The 24,382-nt window shown below is 42.4% G+C and overlaps 1 protein-coding gene across 2 annotated transcripts in view; it reads right to left on the reverse strand.

Annotated features, from left to right (window-relative positions):
• Positions 1-24,382, reverse strand: part of AFF1 (ALF transcription elongation factor 1) — a 67,344-nt gene that overhangs the window by 21,206 nt on the left and 21,756 nt on the right. For both annotated transcript variants that reach the window (XM_056489540.1, XM_056489539.1), the window contains exons 2-7: positions 23,242-23,362; positions 21,721-22,719; positions 3,251-3,295; positions 2,122-2,208; positions 1,482-1,518; positions 1,064-1,115 (exon numbers count right to left, since the gene is read on the reverse strand). In XM_056489540.1, coding sequence (XP_056345515.1) covers positions 1,064-1,115; positions 1,482-1,518; positions 2,122-2,208; positions 3,251-3,295; positions 21,721-22,719; positions 23,242-23,362 — 1,341 coding nt within the window. The remainder of the gene's footprint in view (positions 1-1,063; positions 1,116-1,481; positions 1,519-2,121; positions 2,209-3,250; positions 3,296-21,720; positions 22,720-23,241; positions 23,363-24,382) is intronic.

Genomic DNA, 24,382 nt, shown 5'->3' on the forward strand with positions numbered 1-24,382 from the left:
GCTCCTCTGCATTATGCTGGAACAGTAGGAAAAGGGATCTTTAACAGACCCTATAAAGCTTGAGTGAAGAATTCTAGAATCTCAACCACGATGGAGATGTGCTTTTGCTCTTTCTCGCGGCTAACCTAGTTTTTTTTGGCCTTTTAATTAAATGATTTGTGATAAGGAAAAGGCAAACAAGTGGAGCAAGCTTTGTACTCTGTAGTTTGCAGCCTTCCATGGCAGAACATCTCATGGAGTAACAAGATCTTTGTGTATCATGTGAACTGACAGATATTTAAATTTAATGGTTCAGCAAGCACCTTGCACATGGACCCCTGAGCCTGCCAGACATGGAAAGATTTCTGTTTATTACTCAGGGCTCAGAAACTAGCAATGCTGCATTTAGCCAAGTTAATCCTGAAAGATTATTGTCAGCCCACACAAAACTGCTCTCAAGCAACTTCTGTAATTAACCTAATTAACAGATAACCACTTTCACCTACAAGGACAGCCCATGTTATTTTATCTACCAATTTTTTTTTGCTTTAAAAATTTCAGCCCTGTTTTTTGTATTTCTTGTAGGTGTAACTTTACCAGCCCTCCCAGACTTCAAAACAATATCCAGGATCAATCAGATTCAGTTTGGATCCTTTGTAATTTATGTCAGTTGGATGCATTATTGTAGGCTGAAGAACACAAAATTGTGATGATAAATAGCCACGACTAAAATAACAAAATAACATTAATCTGGTGCATTATTAGTTGGGTTTTTTCTTCAGTTTTGTTTTGGTTTTAACACAATCATCATAATTATGAAAAGATTTAGTGGACTTGGCATTGTCAGGTAAGAATTGGACTGGATGATCTTAAAGGTCTTTTCCAATCTAAATGATTCTACAATTCCATCATGAAACAATGATGTTTCTGTTGGTGAAAATTCCCTGCACTGGAAGTTTTCTAAGAAAAATCAGACTGATAAAACCTTAATCTTCAGAAACATAGAATAATCCCAAATATTGTTTTTTCCAGATTCTTTTAATTAACTGCACAGCAGAGATGTGAACAGGATATGGTTACTTACGATGTTCTTGGCTGAGAACCTGGCAACATTTCTGAAGGTGTTCCATACTGCTCTGGAAATCAAAAATGAATAGGTTGGGGTTATTTGCCTCCTTTATAGCCTTTTTTACCCTATGGTCTCTGAGCACCAGATTAGACTCATCACTTTCTTCTAGGACATAACTGTCATTCAGATTATTCATTATTCCAAATGGGGTTTCCTAATGAAATACCATTTGTCCTCTGATGAACAGCTGCCTTAATGTCTACATTCTAATGAATGTACACAATCTCTTAAGCCATTTCTAAATTCTGATCAACAAAGCAGAGGAAACCATGCCTCTTAATCAGTGTAAACATTTGACATGTCATGTGTAACATACAACATACAAAACAACCTGTCAATACATATTGTGTGTTTGCTTTGGGTATCAACTTACTCTGATCCTTTGTTACAGATCCTTCAGGTTGCAATTCCTAAAAAAAAAAAAAAAAAAGGATGAAGTGCAAATTGAGAATAAAATAAATGAGCTCTCTCGTAAGAGCAGTGTACTGATGATTTGTTTTTCATGTGTTACTTTACTGTAATAAACATTTTAACTATCTTGTCAAAGTGTCCCACAGTCTATGCCAGCCTGTCAAAGCTTAGCATGGACAGAAATAATAATGTGTTACTGTCACCAAAAATGGGTTGTGGTTACATTACATTAGGGGTATGTACATTCTTGAAGAAATATTTTAAACATTTTATAAGAGTCATCAAACACTTCCGTTTAACACTGCCAGCAAACATTTCTGTTGACCAAAAGACAAAATGTACTTTGTGTTTCAGCAGAAATACTTAAACTGTCTCAGAAAAGCAGTTGTATTTCAAGGCTGCACATACAACAAATGTCTAAGTTGATGAAGCACTTTTTATTCATTCCCATTGTGCTTTAATTGATCTGACTACTTCTGAAGGTACTATCCCCTAACAGCCCTTATTTATAGAAGGGGGACAAAAATCAGATGGAAACACATGCAATAGCCAGAAAGCTCTCTTCTAGTTTATCAAAAGTCCTGGCAGAAAGAGTGTCTTACCTTTGTTGGGAATGGAAATTTGGGAGGCTCTGCTTTAGTAGGTGTATTAAGAGCAGTCAGGGGAGGTGGCCAAGAGCGGGTCATTTCCTGGAAAGAGATTGAGAGGAGCAGCCATCAGGATTTTTGCTGATAGGCACAGATCAAGTTTCATGCTTCAGAGATTCATTTGGATTTACCTCTTCATGCATTTGGACATGTTTGCCCATGGTTGCTACAAAAATAGTGATAGGCATTACTAACAGGCAAGAATACAGGATATGTCTGGTGAAAAACAAAAGAATGCCAGACTTCCAGAAGTCCTCGTGCTGCAACCCCAACCAGCACAGGGCAGCCAGTGGGCACCAGTGCACAGCTCCTCTCCAGCTAAAACACACAGCCCCAACAGCAGGTTCTGGAGAGCAACCGAGGCTCTCCAGGATTTTGCAACCTCAAGTAACAGCAAGGGAAGTGAATTGCAGAAACCAAACTGTTTCACCAGGATTTCAGCATCTCAGAATAGCATCTGACATCAAGGAACCATCTGCTCAAGATCAGCACCACTGGCTTGGGAATTCCAGGGCATTTTCACACTGTGCAGTGGGAAGGGATAACACAGACTCAGCCACAGCCACTTGGAGCCTGTGCACTGCTCACAGTTCTGACGCAAGGTTACAGCATCAGATGTAGCTTTGCTCTGCATCAATGGGCTGGAATTAGAGTGAGGGAGCAGCAGCAGTGCCATGCACAGCCAGGTGGGAAGGACACAGGAATGCTCCTGCTCAGGGCCATGCTGCTGGGGCTGGCAACATGGACACGAGGCAGCTTGTCCAGAGCCTTTGCACGAAGGGCACTGGGGAATGGCAAACCCCTGACTTGATGTAGGAGTAGCTTTGGCTGTCTCAGATGACTTGTCAGTCTTGAACTGTACCAGACTGCATTACAATTATGTACTGATAGAAAGACTGATCTTACAACTCCAGCTGTATTCAAGGCTGACTCTTATCTTTACTTCTCCTCAACACACCCTAAAACTAGTGACAGCTACATCTGCTGAGTGAACAGAAGCAGAGAGGTATTTTTTCCCCAACCATTACCTTAAGGCATGCAAAATCTAAGCAAACACAGAGAGCTATTATTTAACAGTACCTACCCTCAAAATTTCTTCAATGGACTGCACATCAATGGGGTTGGTTTGCTGTAACAAGAAAGAGGGAAGCAGCATGAGTTTGTTTGGATTTTTTACCAACTTTCATGAAAAAGGCACACACTCAGTGAACATTTGCTGACCAATAGCTCAATAAATTTAATGTAAGTCCATTAGTAATAAAATGCTAGTAAGGATTAAAATCCACATGAGAAGGGCAGTTAATAATGCACTTCTAAAATGCCTCTTGTTTCCAAGTCCTTCAGGTGAGGCAGAGGTGACTGGAGATTCCACCAGGACGCTCTGCCTGGAATTGGGTAAAACTACTCAAACAATGCCACCAGTGGCAAATGGTATTTGCAAAGCTACTGGTGGTAAATGGAAAAGGGGGCATCACAGAGGTTTTGGTGTTGAATAAATCTGAAACCAGTCTGACTCATCAATCCCAAAGTTAAACATCCTGATAGTGAGATGAAGATGTGGTAGACCTGGTAAAGTACCTGATAAAGGAACAAACATTCTACTGATACTACCAATAACTTATCTAAAGCTGCTGAGCTGACACAGCTGGCCTGAAGAGATCTGACAGTCAATCACTTCATACTAAAAAAGCCCAGTCCTGAATTTTAACAGAGTCTTCTAATATATTGAATATATTCTAATATATATGAATTTTAGCAGAGTCTTCTAATATATCCCTTCTACGAGTCTATGTGGCTTCCACACATTAATGTATCCCAGCCCAGTGGGAACACCAGTTCCCTTCCACAGATCAGATTCTCATCTACTAACAAGGCATGTGTTTTGAAAGTATCTGTCATTTACATGCCCTTTCCTAACTGGTATCACTAAAGGAGGCTGAAACAGAAAACAACCAAAGAGCTGAGTAGCTGTAACAAGCAAAACGCATGCCAGATCAGTTTCTTGTCTATAAAGAAGAAATTCTGTGGAAGTGCCCAGTCATCAGAGTAGTTGCTGAAAGGGACTCATATTCAAGGAAGCAGGCTGTGAGCTACAGTGCCCAACCAGAAGGATCTTCCCCAGAAAAAAGTAAAGAGCAATGCAAGCAAACACTTCAATAAAGTCCAAAATTATCATCCTCAGCCTTTCACAGGAAGTCCACTCATCTGTTTCCCACATGCTGCACTATTTACATTGGAAGGAGAAGAGGAGATGAGGAATGGCTTTTCCTTGCAACCCCATTTGTCTGAGTCTACAGAAAGCTCTCATTGAAGCACTGTTCATTTGACAAAGCCTTGAATTTCTTCAGAAAATCACATGCGGAGAGCTGCTTCTGACCTTACTCACCCAACAAACGAAAGCTGAGGCACGGCCAGATTAGTCACATGAATGGAAGCAATGCCTGCAGATGTGTGCCAGAGCAGACAGGAGGAGGGGACAGGGAGGGCAAACAGCAAGGAAGCACCACATGGCAAGAGACTGGAATGTTTCATAACTCACAGTGTCAAAAAAGACACCCCTTTTCCTCCTCCTCTTCTCAGCAGGCTTAGCCTGGTAGCTCAGCCTAATTTACTTCTTAATTCAGTAAGCGGTGAACAGCAGACACATTCACTTGCATTTGTGCAAAATGCTTCAGAAACTCCTGAGATATCCCATGACTGCACCACAATAACAAACTTCCCATTAAACTGGTAAGAAATTAAGATCTTGCCTGGATTAAGTATTTCAAGACTCTCTCTATAATGGATTCATTACAACAAACCAAAATCAGTTTATTTCACCCATTTCAGAAACTAAAGTTTTATGAGGTGATAAGTGATGATAAAAGTGGAATGCAATTAACCTGAGAATAAGAGAATATCTGTAAGACCTCTCTTATCCTTGCCAAACAACCCACATCTCCCTTCCTGTGTTCTTTCTGATGAGCCTGAAAAGACTTTGACACTGATACAGGTTTACATACACAGAGTATTTATAGTTCAGCTGTCAGGAGGATTTATCATAACCCCCAAGGGTTCAGCGACTGGTTCTTCACAGGTCCAGGGGCTCAGCAGGAACCACTTTCTTCCTCATGGCACAAAATTTAAAGGAAAACAAACACATTACACTGAACAAGCACCACACAAATCTGCATCGGCAGCATAAGGACCTCTGTCTTTGCTGGGTTTTTCAGGACACCATTATCAAATACATGGTGAAATGATGACTCTAGTGATTACGATCACGGATTTTTTGGGATGTGCACAGGTCAAAACCTCACCAAAACTGGTCAGAGTCAGCTGAATACACAGGGTTTCTGCTCTCAGGTAGGACTGTGACTGTCCCTGTGCCCCAAACCTGTGGGGCACACCCCCTTTCCCTCCATCCCAGCTCCAGTGACTGAGGACACTTCATCTTTTACAAAGCTATGAAGCCAGTGCCTGAAGGAGCTGGGCTTTTCTACGTTCTGCATCATGAGTATTTTTCTCCCCTTCTGTTTGTTGGTTTTGTTTTGTTTTTTCCCTTCAAGTCACATCTTGGCTGTGCTTCAGCTTGTTAAACCACTAAATCACCATTATACCACAATTATCACCCAGCAGCAAGGGATGTCCTTGCCAGCTTTAAGAGAAAAGTTTAGAGGAAAGGAGAAATACAATGCTGCTGCAGGAAGAGTTACAAAGCCATCAAGACAAAGAAATCCCTGAAAGGAGCTCAGCTCCACTGAGGACTGTGGGCGTGGGAGATCAAATACTCCACATTGCTGTCTATCCCTGCTACAGCCTTTCCTGGGAACACTGTAACGTGCTCCCCACAGACAACTCCAGTTAAGCCTGGTGCATATTTGCTGTCTGACACTGACATCTGTACAATCCCCAGCTTGGATTTCCTTATGCCACATCCATACTCTTTCAGTTTGGGAATGACACAGGCACCTCCAAACCTTATAGAATGTTTTGATGGGCCAAGGTCAAACACAATCATGGAACATCCAGACTTTTTGGCTGGCTGGGTTTGGTGTGGTTGTTTAGAGCCAGTACTCCCATCCAAGCTGATGCTGTGTTTCAATAACAGCTAGTTCCTGCAGCTATAATACTAATTTAATTACTAATAATATTAATAAGAATACTGATTTAAAAGTAAAAAAAAGGAAAACAGCCACTGAAGGATTCGTTACTACTTTGATCATTAACTGAAAAGGACTTCAGGCCAAAATAATTTCAAGCATCTACACAAACATAAGAACCCCCAGAAGTTACTTGAGGAATTAGTCTGTCTTTACTGCAACAGGCATGCAGAAATGCACAGGTGCACATACCCACAAAGGAAGAGAGGGAGCTCTTAATTTAGAAAACAATTTAAAATCTGCAGAGACACTCAATTCACACTGCATAGCAAGTGTGTGACGAAACTCTCAGAAATACTTCATGTTCTTCTCCTCACAAGCAATTCCAAAATCCACACACTTTCATGAACACGTAGCTCTGCTCACACCCTGAGCCTTGCACTGCTCTGTTAGGGAATGAATAAGATAATACACCAAAAACCAAGTTCAAACTAAGGAACCACCAGGCACAGAAAAGAGATGACCCACTGGCTGTGATAATATGTGGGCTACAGGTACTACAAAGAATAAGCAGTTTTGAGGGTGTTTTTGCATAATGAAGATGGGGTTAGAGAGCTTCTAAGGTTATTTCTTTTTTCAAAAGATATTCCATTAAAAATTACAGCACACATTTTCATCCCACTCTGTCACATGTGCCAAGTGGAGCTGAAGGACTGTATGGCTCTCATGTGGAAGCAGGGGGCTGAAGGTTTCTCCCTGGTTTTTAAATAGCTGGCCTCATCAGGAGGCCGTGGCAGAGTAGTTTCAAGCAAGATGTCAAAAAAAATCACCTCCCAGAGGGAGTTGGCCATGCATTATTTCAGAAGCCACCATGTGACACCACTGAGATGTGTGGGCTCAAAAAAGGCCAGAGGCAGTCAGAGCACACAGAGTGTGCAAAGACAAGGACAGGAGGTCTGGAAGCAGACATTAACTGGAATGGATACAGACTGCCTCTCAGGCAAGCACTGAGGTGTCACAGACCTTTCTGTTCCTTCTCATCTCAGTAATCTCCACCCAACTGCTTATCCCTGCTATTTGCAAGCCTCTGCTGTCACAGCCCATTTGGAGCTGCCCCCTGACATCCTGTGCACAAACAAACCCCTTGTTTCTCCATCTTAAGTGAAACTGGTACTGCAGGTACCCAGACAGTGTAGGAGAGGAGCAGCTACAGCATGAGTGCACTGCCTGGTATCTCCTTCTAATTAAAACTGAAATGTGTGTGTGTACAGCTCAAGTATGCTAGCTATTGCTCTTTGCCTGATTTCAGACTGAGTTATTAGCACCAACAAAACCCAAGCAAGTGGTGCAGCAACAATGAGAAAAGCCAATTATGAGTTCCAATGCCCTTCATTCTGCTGTCAGGTTTTCTTTGTTTCCTAATGAGAGCTTCTGCCTCTGCAACTATCAGCAGACAAGGTCACCTGCTCTCATGCTAAAAAAACCCAAACAAACAAACAAAACAATCACATTTTCAGCTGCTTCCCATTTAATATTGTGCTTTATTATACTTGAACAAGAATATCTAGTTTTAAATTTATTTTTTCATGTCAATTGCACAGTCATTGCCACTTGAATGCAATGAAGATCACAAAAATGCATACTTCACTGCGTGAAAGGTTTAGTTTGAAAACAACAGGCAGGACAAAAATCAGACTGAAACCTACCATCCTGTCCTCACTTCACCCATCTGTGCTCAGCCAGCCAGAGCAGGAGGAGATCTTGAATATTAGATGCCCTCTCCTCCTTGCACACAAGTCACGCTAGTGATAGCAAGCCAACTTATTCTCCAAAGCAACTTCCCACCCGTATTTTTGTGCAGTTAAAAATCCATCCTCACTGTGCTATAGACAGATGTGAGATGGACACACACAGGGCATGTTTCCAAAATGACCCAGCCAAGAAGAGACAAGGCATATTTTAACCAAGCCTCTGCTAATCCTGATGATGGATTCAATAATGTTCTGCCATGTATTGAAAGAGGCTGCCAAAGCTTGAAGCTCAAACCGTATTGCTGATCGACACAAATTCATAAACATGAAAATTCATAAAGACTTTCACACATTAGCTTGAGGAACACCAGACACCAAGCAGATTCTCTGCCAAGGTTATTTAAATGTTCCATATCACAGAACATAAGTCCTACAATTATTTTCATCTTACAAATTTGTAGCGCCTCTTATATTGTCCCAAATATTTGCACAACTTTAAAATAATAATTTAAAAACCTTCATGAAGTGGGTATTTTAGATTATGAGCAAAACACAAAATCTGCCATGCAATCAATGTATGCTTTGCTACCAGCAAATTTTCTGTGCCCTGGAAAGCAACACAAAGTCCACGTACAACACTGTATTTTCTCATGTGCACTAGCCTAGTCCATGGCCTTGTATTCCCTGAACAATGGATCAGGGATATTTTAACTGCTTGTAGCTAAATGGATTGGAAACAATAGAAAACTACTTGGTTTTGAAGAATATCCTGGTGAAACTTAGGAACCACAACAGCTCCCTGGGGCATAAAACCACACTTTCATTTCCAGCCCAAAGGCTCCATCAGCACCCAACTCTTCTAACAAAACACAGCTCTTGTCAGCTCTGGCATCAACAGCCCCTTGGGTGAACCTGGGAAAACATCGATGTTGCAGCTGCTGCAATAAAAAAGACCCTTGCAAACCACTGGAGAAGTGACAACACAAGGGAAACAGGGAAGAAAAGCAAACAAAGCCATCAAAATTGTGTCAAGTAAGAAAGATGCAGGCAGGTAGTCAACACAAGATTTTTTTCTGATTTCCTTCATGTTAAGAAATTGTAGGTATTTGGGGTTTTGTTTGTTTCCTTTGCCATGCAAAAAGTATTAGTGTTTTTAAAAGGAAAAAGGTGGAGTTCAAGCTAAAGCCTACAAGTGTAAGTCTTTGCAGTGTTGCCTGTGAGCTTTGGATTACGTTAATAACAAATCAGGCTAAAGTGTGTGCAAACACTTCAAAACAAACTGCATTTTGAGGATGAGACCATCCCTTCCTTGACTTCACACTTCCCTCATATGCAAGTGTGGGAATACTTGGATGTATTTAGATTTCCCTGGTGCTATTCTTCTATTAAGCTCAAAAACATTTCAGAAACATACAACAAAAAGGGACTTTCATTACTGTCATGAAACATTTATGGGCATCATTTGTTTAAAATCTCAAATCATACAGAGCTCAGTATGTCCCTAATGACTGACTTCATTAACTATGGCTAGAGATTTTAAAGGCTATTTTATTACAGGGAATATTGGTCTGAGGTTTCATTACTACTGTAAAATAACATAGAGGTACTATTTGGCAGCAGAATCCCTCTAACAGCAGCTTGAGCTGTTTCAGGAAATTCAGGAAGCTGCTGTCACAGAACGACAAATCTGTGAGAAGGCAATTTTCTCAGCAGGTTGACCAAGACTAGGATTAACTTTCACAGGAGAAATTACCACAAGACACATCATTTTTGGCACAGAAGAAGAAAACTCACTCCATTTCAACAGAAACATGACAACCACAATAAAAAACCCGCCCAAACAAAATACAGAATACAAAAGGACAAAAAGAGAAAATTAAACACGAAGAAAACTGACATTCTATAAAAACCTCCTATTAGATTCTCCTTGTGGAAAGCAGTAACAAGGTAGCACACATTGCAGCAGCTATAAGAAATATTTAGGGATCCACTTGTTTGAGTTTTGTGCCAGCTTCAGGTAGCCAGATGGGTGGGTTAAGCAATGGAGAATGAGCAGAAAAACAAGCAATACATCCTGGGTCTCATCTCTCATCAACCTAGTTCTTCAACCTAATGGAGTGAGACTGGAATAATTCCAGCAAATCAAAGCAAAGCTAAAGTAGATCTGCTTGACACTGCTTCCAGTGTTAAGTTTCACTTCTGTAGTCCATGAAAAACAAAACCTATTTATGCTTTTTTCTGTATGCACACTAAAACAATGCTGAGGCACCACAGAAATGCACAGAAGGATTCTGCCTTATCCAGTCAAAGTCTTCAAAATTACACTATAAATGCATTTGTTTTCTCATTTGTGTTTATGCTGCTTGCTTGAAGTCACAAGACTTCATTGTAGACTACAAATCCAATCTACCAGTCTCAGAGTCCACAGGAGCCTTCTAAAATAATTTCTCTGGGTGCTATTTCAGGTCCTCTGTGGGCACCAGGGTTTCACCAGCAGCTTGCCTGTAGCCAAGTTCCCTGTGGACAGTTCCACAAGCACACTTAACTCAAATGAGTCCACTCCTCTCTTTTCCAAGGCAACACCAAAGTTATTCCACTAAAAAAATACCACACCACCTTCTCTTCTGCTTCTGCCCACACCTCAACTCAGCAGCCCAGCTCCAAGTGAAGACAGCAGCTCCAGCCTGTCACCACCCATTGTCGCAGGTTTGAAAACAAATCAAACCATTCCCAAGAGCTTTCTTCAGCTGACACTGAATGATCCTGGCAATTTAAGCATTTTACATCAAAATACTCAGCAAACAATGGTTGTACTGTCCTGCTCCTGCGTGGGCGCCTGCAGGAAATAAAACATTCTTTAAAGATTTTACACGCTTTTCTAACCCTGAGATGGATTATTTTGCTCAATCTAAAAATAAATACTTGGGCCTCCTTGTGTTCAAATGGCGTAAGAAAAACAAATTGCTGTTTTGTCTTTCTTTGACTGAAGTAGCCAAGGGGGTTGTGTCCTGGGGGAACAGACTGCTGACATGTTTTAATGAAGGATTCCTTACAAATCCTGAGCTGCTGGTAAAAATTTGTGCATCTTTTGTTAGCCTCCACCTAATGATAATATAACTTGAAATCCAGACAAAGTAAGCATGAAATTTAAGTGCAGCATCACCTGTACATTGCAATGCAGACCAGGAATCCAGCCAAGGCTGATTATCTCTCTAGTAAATTGCTCTAATAAAGAATCTCCACACAAGAGCACCTCTCCACTGCAATACCATCTGTACAACAGCTCTAAAAAGCCTAGTTCTGACCTCTTGATTCCAAAAAACTATCTCACCTACTGTCCCCTTAAAGTCTCTCCAGCAAATAAATTTTGCTTGATGTGAATCTATAAGTGTTGTGTCCTTAAAAGGTTGAGGTTTTATCCCCTTGCTCCCTGCAGAACGAATACATGACTGTCCTTCAATATAAGCATTTAAGTGAGAGCAGCAAGCCACTGTTTCAGGTATTTTCTCATTTCCAGTACCACCTCATTGCAATTTATGCTCATAGATGCCCTTTTACAGTACTTCGACTAGCCTGACTCTACCCTTCTCCAGAAAAAAGCTGGTCACTGCAGCTGAAACAACAAAAGATAAGAAAATAATAACTATGTTTGTTAAGAACATCAAGGAAATTGGGGCTTTTGGTGGTGAGAGGCATCCTGTGGTTCTGGGGATCACCTCAGATAATTAACTGCTTCTATCTCTCAGAAATGCTTTCCCTGTCCAAAGACCACTTTGCCCTTGGAAAACAAGCTGAGTTAGATTTACGATGGCAGTGCTGGCACTTGGTGCACCTCCCCTTAATGACTCAGTAAACAACACTTGGAGATGCAGGCTCTCCCAGCTGTTTGAAAGCACCCTCAGCACCTCCCTGCATTATCAACACTGCCAATAAAAGTTTGGGAATTAAACAAATTGAAGAGGCAGGCTGGAGCCTGGAGCAACATCATCAGTCCCTCACCAGCACCCAACACAGCTCTGTGCTGCTGCTGCTTGGGACAGACCACACAACCTGGAGGGGAGCTGCACCACGACCTGTGCATCAAAGGAAAAGGAAAGTGGGAGGGACATTAATACAGGGATGCTTGTTAGTACCTCTAAGGATAGCATTCCCAAAGGAAAAAGAGAAGAAAACACATGTGTTGAAAGGATAGGAATTGTATCTCTTCCCCTAAGAAAATGAAGTTCTTAACTCAGAAAGAGCCCACATGCTATTTTTAGCCTTAATGGAAATGCAAGAAATATCTTTCAATGCTTCCAAACCAAGGAATTTAACCTGCGGGATAAAAAATAGCAGGATATCCTTCTGCTTGCAAAGGCAACTATCACTATTGTTTAATGACTGAACTAAATGCAAAAAAATCTATTTCTAGATTTTATGTTTTGTGGTTGTAACAGCAAGGTGCCTTATTATTATTACCATTATCATGTCTACACAGATGAAAGTTATCCTCATCAAGACAAATATTGGATAAGTCTCTTGGAAGCTCCCTATCTTGCTAAAGACAATGGGAAACCAAACAAGTCCTGCCCACCTGGTCACTGTTCAATTCTGTATGCTAAAGAGAGTGACCAGGTAACTGAAAATAGCCTAACTTGAAAGTAGTTTAACTTATACTTTCAGCTGTAAAAGCACTGAGGTTAACATGGTCTGCTCCCAGGAGATGTTTGTTATTCCTCAGCTGAGCACATGCAGACACTTTCATCCTCTCCTCAGCAAACAGCTTTGTGCACTCAGCAAAAAGCTCACGGCACCCTGAGCTTGTTTGCCAGGTGGCAACAGAGGCCAGGGCTGGACAGAGCCTTCTAGAACCATCTTTGCTTATGCTGTGCCTAGAACAACCAGTCCACAATATTTAAAATCTGTCTATAGAAGACACTTGCCTTTGTCACGACTCAAAATGTAAGGTTTCTTAAAAGACATTTTTATCATTGCCTAAACTCTGCATTAAAGATTGCAGACAATGTTCCCCAAGTCCCAGGAATTCTTTATGGCCAGGCTTACACACTGCAGAGCTGTCACATGTAGTTTTTATCTGCAGCCAAGCAAAGCAGGAGGTGCTGAGCTAACCTACCTAGCTGGGATTTGAGAAGTGATCCTTGCCAGTCAGGTGTAATAGGAAGGCTACAGGCCACGAGCCTCCCAGGCTCAAAAAGCTATCAGAAAACAAAGCAATGCTGAGAGGATAGGAGAGGGTCAGTTCACTATTTCTTTCCTTGTTTGTATAATCTGGAGGGAAGAAATGGCTTTTTTGCTTATTTAGCATATTGTCTGAATGGCTTGTTATTAAAATCCAAACAAGGAGAAATGATTACAAGAAGTATGAGACACCAGCCAACTACTGCCTAAGGAAAAGCTCTCTCCATCTTTTCCTGATGCATCCTAGGGACAGCAAACTGGAGATGACTACAAACATTTCCAGATTTTCTTTATCACTGTTTGACTGCCCATAATTTCCTTCATACATAATTGCTCAAATGATGCCAATATTTGTGTGAAAAGTTCCCAAGAACCGAAGGCAAAATACACAAATAATTTCCAATATCTCAGGGATGAGAACAGGCAGGTTCATAATTTGTAGCCATGATGGACAGGGCTCAACACCTTTGTGTACTGTGACTTTTTTATGTCCTCTCAGGCAACGTCTCTACATTTTAACAGGTTCACAAGCAGTCCTTGCCCAGCTGACATTTCCCTACATATGCAGCACAGAAGGTTCTGAGGAAATGTCTAAGGAAATGTCTAAGGAAAGGGTAGGACATACCCAAGGGGTTACTGCTACCATAGCAAACAGAAAAATAATTACCACACTGCTTCTCCTCTTGCTTCCATTATGGAATAATGTGCAATATTACTGTGGTAACATCAATACTGTATTGGCAAAGAGGGGCAGGAATGGATCTGACCTGCACTGGCAAGGGATGCCCTCTGCACTGGTAAAGCACAGATGGCATTCCTTCAGCACGCTCAGCCAAGGATTAACAAAGCAAAACTGCAAAGAGACAAGCAATGTGACAGCCCAAGAGCACCTTCAGTAAAATGCCTGCCTCAAGTGAAAACATTCAGGCTGAATATACCACACCTTTCACCTTTAGAGAACAGATGGTGTCCAGCCAAGCCTGAGTTCAACTTGGTCTGAACAGCAGTGAGCTGACAGGCTGATGAAAAAAATCAAAGTGTTCCTTGTATGAGGGGGAACAGGTTGGTAGGACCTGAATCTAACATAACTTTGTCTCCTGTTACATGAATTCACCCTATGTCTTCTCAAACCTTTACCATTCTTCACTGCTATTCAAAACAACATGCATAACTTACATTTTAAAAACTAGTGTTCTTACACCAAGTTAAAAAAAATATAAGCTTTAGAAGAAATAGATACGACAGTGTTAATACAGGATTCCTTATTCCACACATTTTACAACAAACTTGTAAAATGCTCATTTATTCTACCAGTGTGCTTGTTCTAAAGACACAGAAACATACTTGCAAACACATACAGTAGTTAACCTTAAAAATCATGGGGAAGTGCTCACTCACTGCTCCCCTTGGGGGTGCTTCCAATTCAATAGTGTATTAAAACAAATACTTGAATTTAGGCTCTAATTCAAGATTCTCTTAAAATTATGCTAATACAGAAATTGAATTCTCTCATCTCCCAAGAAAAGGAAAAAAATAAATATTGCTATGTTGTTGCTATTCTTTCTAACTTCAAGCAGTAAAAAAGATCTGAAAACTTTAAGTAGGTTTTTTGGAATTTTTTTTAATGGTCAATTTTTTCTTTTGACTTAGTGAAGCTTAGTAAACCAGACAAGATAACATTTCTGACTGTGGCATAACCTAAGTTACATGGTAATCTCTTGAATAGCAAAAGTTACTATTTGTCTTCAAAAGAAAGTGCACATTTGAACAAGTCACTCAAACTGGAGTTTCTGTAAGTAATGGGAGTTTAGGTCAAGTTTCATAACTGGTTAAAAATTAGTCCACAAGCCAAGTACTATTGAGCTCTATTTCCTTAGCAGCCAAAGCAAACATCACCCTTGTTCCTTCCTCCTTTGATTCCAGAAAAGCTCCATCTGAAGAACAGGCAGAAAGGCCAAAGTGGTTGAATTGAGTATCCTGGAAAAGAGGGACTCCTAAAAGGCTGTAGTGGCTTTTATTAGATGAAGATGGCTGTGGGGAGGAGGGGGTGGGGGCGGCATAGGACACTTTCCAGCATCCAGCCCTTGCTGGGTCTGAAACAAGCACAAAGTGATGTCAGCTGCAGTTTGTCTCCCTGTGGCTGGGTACATGCAAAGGAAGCTGGGCTAATGGTAAAGCCTCTCTTTTTGCTTGGAGCACAGTGGACTCTCAAGATCACATCTCCCACTGTTTGCTACCCCTGACTGTGTAAAAAGAGCATCTCCATATCTAACAACATTTATGAACCATTTGACCAATGGAACAAACTGGCAAGAAGATATAACACTGTTAAAGCTGGTTTGGAAGAGAAATTGGCGTGTTGAAAAGCAGGAGATCAACATGTTAGGAGTATCACCTTTGCCAACAGGGAATTAAAATATTCTGCTGGCTTAAAACAATGAATTGTCTTATTATTGTCTAAGTAACAAATGCTCACCATTATAAAGATAAAAGCTGGCATCTAAAGCTTGGGAGGGAGAAGGATGTTAAAGATATTTCAGACAGCAGCATTGTTAAACATCAGAGAAAATGAAAAATGAGACCTGAAACTTCAAAGCGCAGAATAATAACACAAGGAAACAAATAAGAGAGGCATAACTCATATAAAAACAGACTGCACTGAGCAGTGTGCCAGGGCAGGAACACCACTACTTGCTGACTTCATTTCAAAAATTACCATATGGCTGCAGCAAGCTTTGGTGAGCTCCGGCAATTTCATGCCCTACCTAGGACCATTGGGAAGCCCTTCTCCATGCAGGACTGAACCAGCTCATACAAACAGCAGGGGAATTCTTCTCCCCTTGATGCTGGTGCTCACTGAAAACCAGAGAGCTGACCAATACCTCAGTGAGGCACCTTCCTTCTGCAGCACACACATGGGGCAAGAGCACTGCGATCAGTGCCCAAGAAGCAAAAGCAGTACCACCAGACTTGTCACAACCCACATCATTGTGCTCATCCATATTCCTATGGAGCATCCTTAAGCTGCAAAATGCCACTTCCAGTGAGACTCCCTGTTAGCCAGTTAAAAAAAAAAAAAAATCCCATGAAGTAAGAAATACAACAAAGCACATGCCAAACATTTTCCTACACTCATTTAAAGCAAAGAATCAGATCTAAGTCCAGTAGCATTAGGTGATTGTTAACGTGATGATCAATGTAGGAAGACAAATCTTGTGTTTCATTCCTAAAAGCACATCTCTTGAATAAGACACCAGGAGGCTATGGCCAAAATAATGCAGAGGCTTGAAACAGGCAGATTCACTCTCTGAGGAAACATCTCCAGTGGCATTTGGGACCACCAAAGCAAAGACCTCCAGGCTGGCACTTACCTATGAAGTACTGCTTGGCCAGGGAGGAGCACAACCACACACAGGTGTTTTAAGACTTGCCTCGTTGATAAGCTTTTTCACCCTTCAGTAACTAGAGAAGTTAACTCCATTTACACGAGGCAGCCTGCAATTATTACAAGACTCACTGAAAACACTCCCCTCTCCCTGCCAGCCCGTCCTTCAGCGACCTGCTCCCAGTCAGATGTGACAGGCAGAGCCAGACACAGCCTCCACTGGACTTCACAGGGCTGGGTGCCTGACTGGGTTCCACCTCGTCCCGCTGAAGCCAACTGCTGACCCCACCCTGGCACCGGCCGTGCACTGCACTTACCTCTCTGAACATGTCTTACTGCCTTCCCACATGGCAGGGCAGATTTCCTGTTTTCATACATTGCCTTGTCAGCCCTAATCAGTGTCAATAGGTTATGGTGTCTTTTGTGCTGGCGGCGTCAGCCCTGACAGGAAAGAACTTTTAATCTCTTTCCTCACACCGAGCCATGAGAAGCTGCAGGCGCTCCCAGACATAACTCCCTTGGCTCCTCTCCGAAAAATTCTCTCAAGCACTCGGTTGCTTAGCAATATTTGCCTTCCCCCTGTACAGTTCAAATTGGCAACATCTGTCCCTTTGGCACTTTCCACTCGTGCAAGAAACGGTGCGGAGAGTTTCAGAAATCTACAGAGAGGTTGGTGGAGGACGATTTGCGTGAGCCATCAGAGCTGCTTTGGCATTTTATTACTGGTTTATTTCCAGCCTGGATAGAAAGTGTGGCTTCTTCCAAAGGAGATATACACAAGGGAAAATCCTCTTTTGCATCCGGTGGGACTCACCTACTAAATCAAATACAAGTAGCTTTTTCTGTTTACATAACTACACCCACATGCTCTGGCTTGGCTTAGCTGAGAAAACCCAAACAAAACACAGCACTGACATACAATTCTTTCCTGTCAACTGGGATTGACTGTGACTTCTCCTAAGATATAGCACGCTCACCAAGTGAGAGAAAACAAGAGAAGACAAAAGGTGTTTACGGATTTAAAAAATGCAAAAGATGTGTGCAATCCTAACCTCATAACCATTAGTCTAACCCCCAAATTTCCTGTGGTCCATGAAACCATCCCATGGGGCAATGATCGAGGTTATTGCCCTTGGATGTACCTGCAACTCAGCAAAAGAGGGCAACAGAAATTAAAATAATGTAAGAGCACGAAAAGAACTCCTTTCACTTCTGAGAGCCAAAAGGGAATATAGAGAAGACCCAAGAGAAGGGATTTGTCTTTGGGCACTTCATATTACAATGAGCAGCAGAGAATCCCTCAGTAAACCTTCCTCTGGCTGCAATTCATTTCAGCTCACACCACAATGCCCAAGGGTTGTGACAAAGGCCTTGGACGGCACAGCTTTGGATACTCACATGGATGCTTACCAAAAATGAGATAGCTCAGTTTCAGCTCTTATGGTGAGGTTGAGGATTGCTTTTTTGCCTTTAAAACTTTTCTTACCCAAAACAGTCAGAAAAAGTAACAATTCTCACTAGTGTTTGATCTGCTTCTTTAGCAGTCACACTCCAGCAACAAGACAAATTGAACAATGCCTGTGGGGAAGCACGGAAACCCTTCTCCAATCACCTAAAGCACTTCTGATTATAAACAGGGCAGCACAGGACACACAGGAGTAACATCTTGTTACCTGCCTTGGTACAGAAAATAAAATAGTAAAAAAAAAAAAGAAATAAAAAGAAAACAAGGAATACTAGAGGCAAGGGGGAAAGCCCCAAACAAAACACAATCTCCTTCCTGTTCAGTAAACGAGAAATACATAAAAGATTGGTATAAAGATGACAATAGCTTAATTCTAACTACTGTGTGTTCATTACACAAGGCCAACAATGCTACATATCTTTAAAAATTTTCACTTTGAAAGGATGCAGGTTTAAAACAATGTATTTATTTCTACTTTACAGAGTTCACCTGACAATTCCTACCAGTAGAAAAACTCAGATGCCATGAAGAGAAGTCCACTGAAAAATTATCTATCTAGAACAGACGTTTTATATTTGCCATCCAAACATCTGTGTAGGTATTTAGTAATTACTATTTACTATATAACAACCATGTTTTAATTGGAGAACATTGATAAATGTTTACTGAGAAACACAGCTCAACAACAGCAATTTTGAACACTGAGGTCTTTGCTGGCACCCTGTGCTTCAAGGATAATACAGTGTTACCAAAAAGACTTAACACATCTGGGGTGCTTCATTGTTGCTTGCTGCTGTTCAGGAGTTCTAAATTGGTTGCTTTCCTCTTTGCTTCCCAGTTCACAGGCTGAAGAATCCGTCTTTACATGAGGTAAAAGGAGCAAAGGAACTATACCCTAACACATCCAAAATTTTTGGGAAAACAAAGCCAAATCTTCAATGAGCATCAAGAGCCCTACATTCCTCCATACACTATGCCCTTAATAATGCTTGAGGATTGATAAACACTCCCTCAAAATAGCCTGACTGCTTCTTCCCCTGCTGTCAAGCTGATTCCCTTTCACACATCACAGGCTGTGTCAATGGAGGCAATACAAGGGTCTTTGTTGGTGCTGCAGCTCTCCCAAAGACATGGAGAGAGAGAATGGCTTTAAAAGCATCTTTGTTTAGGTGCTGGGGAAGAGGTAAAGCCTGGCACATGAAGAGAAGGGATACATCCAAGCTTCTTCATGTGTGCTATATTTTTAAGCCTTCTCACAACAAATTTGGAAAGATGCCTTGAAGGGACAGTGATGACATTTGAAAGTGAAGGCTTTGATTTGGGGAAGAGGGGAAAGAGCTGCTCAGTGTCTCTGTGAATGCAAAGTGAGTCACTGCACTGTTATCCACTGTGGATTCATTCCCTCTGCAGTGAAACTGTGTCTAGTCGGCCTGGAAGGCTGAACTTTTCAGTGCTCCCACGAGCAGAAGCTGTCAATAATGAATTCACAGCTGCAGGTGAAACACGCCTTAGAAATTCAATTAACCAGAACACATGTTGAGGAAATGGCTTTCCTAAGTCATGTCAAGGGAGATCACAGGAAAAACTGTATTTGGCATGTGGCTGTTCAGTAAATTGGGGCCAAACAGCTCAGGGAAGAAGAGGGAAGAACAGCAGAGTTTCTGCTAGTCTAGACCTATTCACTGTCAGGGTCATTGCAGGGCAGGAGCCCCCCTGCAGTTCCTGTTTCACCAAGAACTAAAGAAAGAGATGACCTTTCAGCCAACAGATCCCAAATCAGCCTCTCCTGTACAGCACATCCAGCACACAGGCCATATATCCAGGGGTGCCACCTCGCTGTTTCTTCCTCTCCTCCCTCCAGGCTTCAGCCCTGGAGGGCTCTGTTATCAAATAGATGTTCATCATGGAGACCAAACAGAAGTAAGCAAATGTGACAATGACAAGACTGAAAAATCAGAAATCAAAGTAATTTTTCATTAGAGTTTACAGACCCATTATTCAAAATGCCTGTATTCCTCACTGGCTATGCACAGAAAACAATCAGGGGCCACAGCCTAAAGACCCCTACTGCAAAGCCGGATTATTCAGCATCTTCACAAAAACGGTTCCTCTATCAGCTTCAAAATGGACTAAGCATATAATTAAAACCAAGGTCCTGGTTTATGCAAAATCTTTAGTACTATTATTATTATTATTATTATTATTATTATTATTATTATTATTATTATTATTATTATCTTAATTTCCCTTTTTCTTGTCTTCTTACTTTGCCACAGATGAAACAGAAGGAGCATGAGCAATGCTACTCCTGCAATGGCAACTGTAGGAATTTCATGGGCATTTGTACTCAGACTCATGCTCAACAGAAAGTTAGAAAAAGCATCATAGCTAATGCTACCCTATTAAGATTCATATTTAACTAGAGTTACATGAGATGACAGAAGAAGTATGGGGATGGGAAAAGAGATAAGACAATAATGCAGATGAGACAATAAGATAGTGCAGAAGGTGATGCCCTACACTGCTTTATTTCTCTCCCAGGAGTAAAATCTGGTTAAGCAAATAAGGTGATGTGGACCTCAGTGAACTTCCTGTTTTGAGGTATGATGTGCAATGCCAAACCTACTTGGTAGCAAATAAAGTCTTTCAGCACTAAAGTACTTTCACAACTTCTCAACAATGTCATCTTGACAGCTTCCTCTCATTTCCCATAAGATACTGCCTACAGCCATTTGCAGCTGATCCACACCCTTTTCCATGAAAAATAGACTCCCACACTCTTCTTTTTCATTACAAAGGTGGCGAACTACAATCTCCATAGCTGTCCTTGCCCAGCTGCCTTAGGACCGTGGGATCTTAAATCCTATTGGGCATAGCAATACCTCAGGGCTGAAGGATGAGCACAGTAAATCTCCCAAATGTACCAATGGGCCAAGTGCCTTTGAGTTCACAGTAGACCAAGTCATGAGGCAGGCAGAGTCAGTGTTCTGGTTCTCTTGGCACAGCTGAAACTGGGCTTCAAAGGGCACAGAAAAAGGAGCTGCTCAACAACACGCGTACAATACTGTTCCTCCTCTCCCACTGTTTTACCATTCAGGACTTCTGCCTCCATCCCACTCAACAAATCAGAGAGGTGGCCTTGGGTCAGCAAAAACATGTGGAGTACAACAAGGAAATTTGCAGTATCAAGTCATACTTTCTTGTGGGTCTACAGTGAGATTTTACAAATTTACAGAGGAGAATCCTGTGGTGTCACAGCCCCTTATCACAAAGCCCAGGTGACCACAGAATCCACTGCATTGCTACTGTCCCAGTATTCAGTGAGGATCTGGGGCCTCCACCCACCACCACTCAAGAGTCCTGACACTCTGCATCAACACTTGATCTTCTCATCATATTTCCTCCTTCTTTTCAACAAGCCTTAGAGGAAAACAAAAATTATGGGCCCAGAGGCAGGCTCGAACCATAAAACCTGCTGAGCCTCACTGAAAAAACAACAGAAAAATCACAGGAAATGTCACATTTTCACCATTCAAACAGTATCTCACACCAGGTCAACCTCAAAATGCACCTTCCAAACAGGGTAACGCACAGAGTCATCACTGCTTCTGGCAGTCACTGCTGTTTGATGACTTGTTCTCCCACAGCCAAACTTACCCTGCTCCAACAGACATCCCCAAAAATTGCACTCACCTCTATGGGCTCAGAAGGGGTTTCAAATTTGGATAGTTCTGCTTTGGCTTTTGCCTTCAAATCTGAGAGATCCTCATCAGTCTCTTCCTTGGGCTCAGAAGGGGTTTCCAACTTGGATAGTTCAGCTTTAACTTTTGCCTTCAAATCTGAGACATCTTCATTGGGTCCTTCATGGTATTCCTCCAGGAGAGGTTTGAGCTCCAGGGATTCAAACGGTGCTTGATCTTGGCCATCCATGGGTCTGACATAGGCAGTTGGTTTCTGCTGCATTGCACTGGCTTTTGATGTCAAAGATGGGGGAAAAGTCTGAGAGGAAGGCTGAGTGGTGCTGGTCAAGGTAACGGCTGGGCTGTCCCGACTTTCCTTCTCCTGTGATCCTGTCACTAAGTCCTGCAATGATTTGGTTTGACTGTAGGCTGACCCATGACTTTTGCTGCTGTTCTGTGACCTGGAATTGATATTCTGGCTGGAATGTAGAGGTGACAGGGGTGCCACAGGAGAAGACAACAAACACGGCAGGAAAGGGGAGAGCGCCAGAGGGGAGGCCTGCAGGCCACGAGCACGGCCTTCCCCGCTGGCAGGCTTGTCATTGTGGCCGTGGGGACAACCTGCCTGAGCGTCCCGGGCAGCCCGGCCGTGCTCCTGAGCGGGGCCCCGAGCGCTGGGCAAGCTGCGGCTCCTGCTCTGCAAACCTGAGGCTGGCTCTGCTCCGGGCTGTGCCTTTGGCTGCTGGCTGGAGTGGCTGGGAGCACGAGGGGGTACAAGCATGGGTCCCACGGGTGGGCGGCGGGGCAGGTGCTGGAATGAAGGTGGCAGTGTCCGGATGGCCTTCTCAGGGAAGTACGGGCGATCAGGCTGTCCAGGGGGAAACACAGGGGCAACACTCTTTGGAATCCCTATGAGGTTTTGACAAGATTTGTTGCTCATGAACTCCTTGACCTCCTCATAATTGCCCAGCATGTTCTGAATTCGGCTTGACAACTCATCTTCTTTATTAGTCTGCAACACAAGAACAAAGAGGTGAACATTTCAAAAGCCCCCCCAAGAGATCCAGCTCAGGAAGAGACATTCTTCAGAATCTTAACTTAATCACCACACCTCACCATGAGTGAAGTTAAGGCAAGCTCACGTTGATCCTGCAAATCTCTCCAAAGCAGATGGGACTGCTCGAGCCACTATCAGCTATTCCAAGCCAAGCTTGGTGCACCTGCAGCCTCCAGGAGTGCTAACATCAGATTCATTTGTTACACCCACAGCTGCAGACAGACAGGCAGCCAAGCTGCTCCTGAGCACTCCCCCTCAGACTACAGGAGGCCAGCCCAAAGCACATACTGCTCTTGTACAGCCAACAGAGATTCAAACACATATTCTGAGAAACTGAAATTAAGCACATGGGAAGATGCTGTGTCTGTATTTATCATGCTCAAGTCTGCTACACCCTATGCAGAGCCACAGCTCTCCTCTTCCATCCCAACCCTCTTTCCTTCTCTCTCCCCCTCCCTCCACACCCCGTACCATTACCTTGTACGGTTCTGCAAAGAGGGGAGTCTTCTCTGAGAATTGTTTTTTGTCTTCCAGAGCCTCCTGACTCCGTCTCTCTTTCTCTCGAATCCGCAGCAAGTTTCTGTCCTCATTGCACAAGCTTCAGGAAGGAAAGAGAGGAAGAAAGATTAACATTGTACACCAGTGTTATCACCAAGTATCTACTTTGTATAGAAAGCCTGGCTTCAGACAATGGCATACATCCAGAATGAAAACAATTGGAAGTAATTTGGAAATCCACGGGATGGTTACAGCTGACAAATCGGTTACACCAAGAATTTGCTGCACAATACAGTAATGTGGCACACAAGGTACATGCATACTTCTCAGTGATTTCTACTCCTGATACCATCCTTCAAGAACAGTGGGAAGGAAAAAGCTATCCATCCATTTCATTGTGAAACAAATTGAGGAGCAGTCAGTGGGGGTGACAAGCACACCAGCTGGCAAATCCATTTACAACAATAAGTGTGAAAAACTACCATTCTTGCTCTTCAGACTTCCACCCCACCTCTTCACCCAGGAGTAAAAGAAAATCCATTATTTTGAAGGTGTTGCCACTTTCAAAGAATGAACTTTGACTACTCGGCAAAAAACAAGGCAATGCTATTTGGCAATAAACAGGCTTGAAAACTGCTCACCAGGAAACCCCTGTAGCAGCATTTAAAGCAATCACACAAACATATTTAGTAAGGTCTCAGGAACTCAAAAAACACCAGGTCAAATTCCCCTGCTCCTCCTCAACCACATCTGCATGCACTCAACTCTAGGAGCCCCACACCAAAGCACCAATAAACCTGTGTCACATGCACAGCAGAAAGACTTCACGGAAAGCCAGATCCTTCAAACTATACCTTGCCTGTGAAATTCTACTGCAAAACAAGGGAATCTCCTGCTCTAATCTTTACAGACCTTGGGGAAGGAAAAGCATGCAGGCATCTCTCTCCTGTCCTATTGCTACTCTACTGCACAGTCTACTGTATACGTACAATTCCTATATTCTTCTTCATACTCACAAATTCTCAGGTGTCCACTTTGCAAGGGAAGAGCCTTGTTCTCCCCACCAGTAACATCTTCCCAAATACTATAACAATAGTCACCTACTGAAAGTTTAATCATG

The sequence above is a fragment of the Oenanthe melanoleuca genome, chromosome 4, assembly GCF_029582105.1.
Source record: "Oenanthe melanoleuca isolate GR-GAL-2019-014 chromosome 4, OMel1.0, whole genome shotgun sequence".
Classification (NCBI taxonomy): domain Eukaryota; kingdom Metazoa; phylum Chordata; class Aves; order Passeriformes; family Muscicapidae; genus Oenanthe; species Oenanthe melanoleuca.